The 7,234-nt window shown below is 49.6% G+C and overlaps 1 protein-coding gene across 1 annotated transcript; it reads right to left on the reverse strand.

The window, feature by feature from the left end:
* Nucleotides 1-216: 216 nt before the first annotated feature.
* Nucleotides 217-2,755, reverse strand: RTP3 (receptor transporter protein 3). The gene is made up of 2 exons (XM_082639822.1): nucleotides 2,511-2,755; nucleotides 217-1,060 (listed from the first exon to the last, which is right to left on the reverse strand). The coding sequence occupies exons 1-2, from the start codon at nucleotides 2,663-2,665 to the stop codon at nucleotides 361-363; spliced, it is 855 nt and encodes a 284-aa protein (XP_082495948.1). The 5' UTR covers nucleotides 2,666-2,755; the 3' UTR covers nucleotides 217-360.
* Between the last annotated feature and the right edge of the window lie 4,479 nt (nucleotides 2,756-7,234).

Consider the following 7,234-nt stretch of genomic DNA (forward strand, 5'->3'; position numbering starts at 1 on the left):
TAAACGCCTCAGTCTCAGTTCTCTAGAGAATGAATGAAATTGCAGCATTCTTTTTTTTAAAATTGAGGTGAAATTTACATTAAATTAACCATCTTAAAATGAACAAATAAATGGCATTTTGTGCATTCACAGTGTCATGCAACCATCACCTCTAAAATATTTTCATCACCCCCCCAAAGAAACCCATACAGATTAAATAGTTGCTCCCCACTTCCCCTCTCCCCCCAGTCCCTTGTTTGGCAGCCACAAATCTACTTGCCATCTCTAGATTTACCTATTCTGAATATTTTGCATCAATGGGATTATACAATAGATGACTGTGTGTCTGAGTTTTTAAACTCAACATCATGCTTTCCAGGCTCAGATAGTGGTTTTTACCACAATGACAATGATGATGATTAGGATGAGACAGCAGCAGCTCACGCCTAAGCTCCTGGTGTGCTGGGCTGTGTGGGAATAGAAAGTGCAATTGTTGAAGCAGTTCTGGTCTCTTCTCTCTGCCTGGACGTTGGTGTTTGCTCTCGGGCTCCAGGAAGTGGGGAGGCTTTCAGCTAGTGTGGTCTCAGGAAACGACTGTCTGGGTAATACCTTCTTTTTCTTCACTGCATCCCCTCCAGTGCTACCCCTCGTGGGAGAAGGTATTTCGGTGGTAATCCCGAGGATGGGTGAGCTTATTGTGGGAGGTAATGGGGATATTGGTGACCACATGGCCAGACCGAACTCACTCTGCACACAAAAGCCCTGCAGACATGCCTCGCAATTGTCACTGTCATGTGGCCCTTCAAGAGAGATTTCCTTGATCATAGGAATCTCCACCAACGTAAATCCTTCTCTATAGCATTTCTTCAGAATTCGCAACACCAGGTTGTTCAGGATCCTTGAGATGTTCTCTTCTGTGAACTTGGGAACCTCAAACGAAGGCTGGGAGCACTTCTGACATCTCTGGGCAAAGACCCTCATCTTCACCTGGCCCCTGGATTCCCCCTCACTCCAGTGCATGTGGAAAAGGACCTGAACTTGGGCAGAGGCCCAACTTCGAGAGCATGAGGAGCACTGGAACCTGTGGAGAAAGAAGACAAGACCCTCAGCTTGGCCCAGTATGGCCCAGTTGTGGGCTGTGCCGGAGGGACACACAGAAACATGATTTGATCCGGGTCATGGATTAGTGGGGAAGAAATCCTGAGCCCCTTGGTCCTATCTCCACTGTGCCACCAGCATGCTCTGTGACCCACAGCTGTGTCTGCCATGAAAACAGCAAATCACAAGCCATCAGAGCTGGAAGGAATCTTGGGCAAATTCGAAGTCCGGTGTGATCATTTTAGAGATGAGGCACACGCTGGGAACTTGTCACACCCAGAGACCCAGTGAGTGGAAGAGGCAGGACTGGAACTCCAGTCTCTTGACCCCAAATCAAGGCTTCTTCAAATGTAGATTTAAATGGGTCAAAGGCTACAAGTGCAACAGCCCCAAGAATCCTGAACTGAAATCCAAAAATAGATACAAGTGGGTGTGGATAAGTGCTATAGGCTGAATGTTTGTGTCCCCCCTGCAAATTCCCATGTTGGGATCCTAACATTGAAGGTGATGGTGTTAGAAAGTGGAGCCTTGGGGAGGTGATTAGGTTGTGAGGGTGGAGCCCTTGGCTATTATATAGTGGCCTTATAATAGCGACCCCACCGAGCGTCCTGGCTCCTTCTGCCATGTGAGGACACAATGAGAAGCCTGTGGCTCAGAAGAGCAGCTGGCACCTTGATCTTGGACTTCCAGCCTCCAGAACTGGGAGAAATGAGCTGAGACTCTCCTCCCATGCTCTTGGCCTGGGAAAACCATGCGCCACCAGGAGAAGAGAGCTCTGCTTCCTCTGCCCAGACCCTCTCCTGGCGAGGGGTCGCTGGGCAGGCAATGAGCACGGCCCCAGTCCCGGGATAGAGTCCCAGCCTCCCACCCCCAATCCTTGGGGCTCTGCTTTCCCAACTGGAAAAGAGAGGGTGAGACTTTGGATGACTTCTGAGGGTCCTATTTTAAAAAGACTCCATCAGCTTGGAGTAGAGAGGGGTAAGGTTGCTGAGCGTTGCTCAGCTCTCCCTATCCTCCGCCCCCTCCCTGACAGTTCTCCTCAGCACACAGGGCCTCTCCCCACGGACTCTGTGTTGGACCCTAGGTCTCCCAATGCAGGGAGCATGAACCCTGGGTCCTGCTCATCCAACTCTCCTGTGGTTGAGGGAAATAGCCTCCATTCCTCCTCTTCTCCTTTCCTCACTGCTTCTCACCCTCACCCCTTGCAGCCTGTTTTCTCTGTATCTGGGCATTAGCCCAGTCCTGCTATTGTTTTGGGGTTCAGTGTAAAAAGGAAAAATTTTTAATGAAGTCAAAACGTCTTGGATCAAGGGCACCTTGCTTCTTGTAATCTTCAATTTACAAGCATGAGCAGAACAAGACAAGTAACGAGTGTACACCGTAAGAAATAAGCAAGAATTTTCTGGAATATTGCTATCGCATTCCCTACTCACCTGGCAAAGGTCCACTGCTGGTATTGTGCCCACCCTGGCTTCAGGATGTTAGGAAGAAGGCTTTTGTCTAGTGTCAGTTTCCATGTGTGCCATGGTTTCACCTCCCGGATTAATTCCTGGAACACCTGCTTCCACACCTTCATGTCCTGACGCATTGCTGCTGTCCCCGTGAGCTGGGTGCAACAGTCTCCCGGGCTCTGATGGATCTGGAGCAGGACATGAGGTTTCCCACTTTAGAGAACAAGGGTTCAGACGCACTCTCCCTTTATGTCCCTGGACTGGGCTCGTGGACCAGGTCTTTGCCCCAAGGACAAAGGTCAGTTGATGCTGGCTCCAAGTTCCGAGAACAGCACTAGGCTCCACAGGGAATTTCGAAAGACACGGAATGCATGGCTTCATCCAGTAAAATATTACCAAAGGAGGGCCCTGGACTCCGTGTCAGGACGGGTGGATCTCAGCCTGGCTCTGCTATTTGCCCACCTTTAACTGGGAACACACCTTTTTACCTCCGAAGCACTATAGATGGTGGAGACAGGCTGCAGTTTCCCTTTCTAGAAGTAACATTTGAAAATCCCTGTCCATTGGGATGCTGTGCTCACGATCCGGGAGGAGAGACGCAAAGAAGGACACGGCCATCCTGGGACCTTGCTCAAATCCCTTCATCCTCGCTCTTGCTCTTCACTTCCTCGCTTGCGCCAAGTCTCTGTGGGACCATGTTTCACAGACACTAAGCTGTCCAAGGCAACTCCCAAGCCCACTCTTCCACCCATTGGAGACCAAAGCTGTTGTAGTTCCCATGCCCCGGAGATGAGGCTACAAAGTCCCCACGTGGGTGGGAGGCCATGGCCACACCCCGAGGTGCTTCATCATCCCCTACTTCCTCCAGGAGAGGCTAGGGAAAGAGGAAGGAGAGAGGAGCGGGGCTGATGCCGGGGTGGGTGCTAAAGCAGGAGACACTACCTCTCATGAGGAAAGCCCTGCCCTCAGCGAGTCCTCCAGCCTGGCAGCTCCTACCTCAGCTCAGGCCCGCAGAACAGCCTCTGTCCTGGCCTGCCGGCGCCTCCAGGGCTGCTTGAGCCACTTTCCACACTGCAGCTGCGGGTCTTTCCAGAGGCGGAAACCCCCACCTACATGGGGCTATAGCATGGCATTCAGACCCCTCACAGGCCAGCCCTGCCTTTCCACCAGCTTTAGCCCTGCCAGGCTCATGCTCCCCCAAGGCCATATCCGCGCCTCCACCCTAAACCCCAGCCCCGCACTCCGGGCCATCCTCTGAACACTCCTGCCCTCCCTGCCCTCCTGCCTTGTGTGCAGATCCACCCCACCCAGAGCACCCACCTTCCCTCCCTCCTAGGGCTCCTGCTCACCTTCAGGTTGTAGGGCCCGCTCAGTACATGTTCCACTGTCCACTCCCTGGTCCTGCCTGGTGTTAACTGAAGAAATTCCTGTGCCCGCCTCCTAACTGCTGCTGAAGAAAGAGATCTCCTGAAGGGGAGAATGGCCTCCTCCTTTTCCCCTGCAGTTGAACAAATGCAAATACCCTTCTGCAGCGTAAAGCTCATTCAGATAACAAGGGGGTGACCAGAGAATATTTAAACAAAGGATCCATCTGACTTTGTAGCTGGTGTGAAATATTGTGTGAAAATGTCATATCCTGGGCTTCCCTGGTGGCGCAGTGGTTGAGAGTCCGCCTGCCGATGCAGGGGACACGGGTTCGTGTCCTGGTCTGGGAAGATCCCACATGCCGCGGAGTGGCTGGGCCCGTGAGCCACGGCCGCTGAGCCTGCGCATCCGGAGCCTGTGCTCCGCAACAGTGAGAGGCCCACGTACCGCAAAAAAAAAAAAAAAAAAAAAAAAAAAGTCATATCCTGCTCTGTTTCACTAAAACCACCTTTGAAAATAATTATGTTAAGGAGATCTTGAAAGATACCCAGATAGTGTTTCTGGGTCATGTAAAGATTACCTTTAGCCGCTTGCTCTGGTGAGAATATTCTAATTTGAAAACTGTGCGCTTAAATGATATAAATATTTGAACACAAGTATTAAAGAGTGTGAGAGTGTTTGTCGCAATTAAATTAACATAGGCTGAATGGCTTCTTCTCTCTAACTACCATGAGTAACATCACTTACCTGTTTTTCCAGAGAATTCTGGGTTTCTGGGGTAGGGGTGGGGTATGCCAAGGCCTGGGAAAGCTCCGTGGGGCTGAAGAGAAGATAGCGGGATATTCATATTCGTGTCTCACAGGGACACTACTAGTCCCAGCCCCAGAAGTTCTCATTGAGTTGATCTGGGCATCAGCGTTTCTAAACAGCTCCCCAAGTGCTTCTGATGCTCGGTTACGGTGGAGACCACACGAGGAAGCGGAAGGGAAGGGAAACCTGGAGAGATCCTGGTAGCAATCACACGAGAGGGAGACGGAGGTGTCCCTCCTTCCCGCAAGGTTTACAGAGCCTGCTTTTGGGGGAACCAGTCCTAGGACTGCGTGGTGGCATCCACCAGCTGGGTCAGGCACTGGCAGTCTGAGCAGTGGGCTGTAGACGGAAAAGGAAGGTACAGAAGCGGGAGGGAGGGAGGCAGTGGGGGTGGGTGGGGAGGAAAAGGAAGATGGGGGAGGGGGAGGGGCTGGCCATGGCAGCATTTGGCAACCTCACAGGCACCTCTTTCCCGCCCTCTGCTGCCGCACCAGAGTTCCGCTCCTTCAACAGCAGGCCCACCCTGGGCCATCTGAGTCTGCCCTCCTCACCCTCCAGTTTTGTTTCTCTATATTACTTGGCTCGGGTCACAAATTAACCAGATTTGGGGAGCCCGCTTAATCAATTTCTCTCTTTCAAATTCTTTTTCTGTACTCCTCCCACGTACTCTCAACCTCGGGGCAGATTAGGAGAAGATTTAGGAAGAGGGTGAGGGTACAGGGGAGAGTCTGGACTGGAAGTCAGGGGTCTTTGGTCTGTGTGGCAGTGAACAAGTGGCTTCAGGCTTTTGGAGGATGAAATGTGCCTTTTATGTGGAAGGATTCTAGGTGTGCCTGGTACAGAGAAGAGCCCTTAGATGCTGGTCTCATTTAAAAAAAATTTTTTTTTGCGGTACGCGGGCCTCTCACTGTTGTGGCCTCTCCTGTTGCGGAGCACAGGCTCCGGACGCGCAGGCTCACCATTCTGTATTTATCTTTTTGGGGATTTGTTTTTAAATCACGTCCTGACATAGCCTTAGTTTCTAGGAAACAACCAATTTGAAATAGGAGAGCAGGGAATTTTTATCCACCCAGACAGTGCTTGGGTGCTCAAGAATTACTTGAATAAATGTTAAATGAATTCTGTCCAAATTCTGTTGCCGCTCTGTAGAACAATCCCAATCCGGGGCCTGGGGGTGAGGTGAGGGAGGAATGGGCATGGTCCTGCAATTGCTCCTGTCGGTTTTTCCAGGGCAACGGTCCACAGCTTCCCAATCTGTGGCATCATTTCCATTTTCTCTCTAATAATTTGCCTCTTTTTCTGTTGGGTCTTGCTGGGACGTGTAATCATCCCTGATCTATCCATCCCAAAATAATGCCCTCTTTCAGAGTCCCAGCTTTAAGAGCCTTTGGGACAGGACAGGACTCTTTTTCAAATCTGGCCACCTTAGCCTCTAGGATCTTATTCCCCAAGGAAATTGCTCTTTAAGTCAACTTTAACACGAATGTCTTCCACGGTTTTTCTTTCATTTTGCTCCGTCCCTGTCCTGTGCTGAGTGCAAGAAGAAGAAGAAGAAGAAGAAAAAAAGCTTTGTAAACCAATTTAGTTCCTCCTTCAGACTGATAAAACCCTAACCAGTCTCCTAATCAGTAATTAATTCCTAAGAACAGAATTTTCCATCTTTGGGACTTTTAAAAGTTCCATTTGAACTTCCGTTTTTATTATCATTCAACTGAGAATTTTTTTACTTCTCATTAAGACAACTTGCTCTCTATATTATAAAAGTTCTCATTACTGATTATCTGTTTGTTGACTGAAATTCACCATCCCTGTGAGTTAAAATTCAGAGCCTGGGCCAGGGCTAATGTAATGAACAATCCAGAATGAATGTGAGACCAAGTGACTGGCCACACGAATGCCTTCCTGAGCACAGCAGTTGAGGCAGCTCAGTGGGACCTACTGACATCTGGATGAGATGTACAGACCAATGCGGTACTCAGGAGTGCTCTGAGCCCCGAGGTACCTGACTGCAGAGCTCCCAGCCTGCTCTGGCCGTGAAAATGGAGACCCCCGTAGTGGGCAGGGACCCTCACTGCTCAGCCCCTTTGTCTTCTCTTGGAGCATCTTTATTTGTGTTTTGAGTTTTAGTTTTTCATAATTCTGTTGTTAATGGTGCAAAAAAAAAGTGAAAACTTAAATGACCATTTAAAAAAAAATAAAAATTATTATTAAAATGTTTAACACAGCCCTCTGTTTCTGTTAAGGTAATTAAACAAGGAGTCCGTTAGACTGAGGTGGTTTTTCTGCCTTGGTAGTCTTTGTAAGCAAACTGAAACCTCAGCCAGAATCAATGCACTGGAATCTGAGAAAACGAAACTTAAGAACAACCTATCACAAATAGCCAACTAGGCTTTCCCAAATTAGGCAACCACGTAAGCTATAGCCAATCAAATAGTATCCTTGTTTAGCTTCTGTGTCTTCTCTAAAAAAGCCTCCCCCAGCCCCTGTCGGCGGAGCATAGCCAGCCAACCTTCAGTTTGGTGCTGCCTGAT

This window comes from Mesoplodon mirus (assembly GCF_964341445.2).
Source record: "Mesoplodon mirus genome assembly, chromosome: 12".
In the NCBI taxonomy this organism is placed as follows: Eukaryota; Metazoa; Chordata; class Mammalia; order Artiodactyla; family Ziphiidae; genus Mesoplodon; species Mesoplodon mirus.

What these genes read in the sequence shown, in the direction of transcription:
- RTP3 (XM_082639822.1), bottom strand. Translation starts at nt 2,665, where the DNA reads ATGCGTCAGGACATGAAGGTGTGGAAGCAGGTGTTCCAGGAATTAATC. An exon ending in CAGCAGTGGACCTTTGCCAG is followed by an intron (nt 1,061 to 2,510) that starts GTGAGTAGGGAA and finishes CTTTCTCCACAG; the next exon opens with GTTCCAGTGCTCCTCATGCT.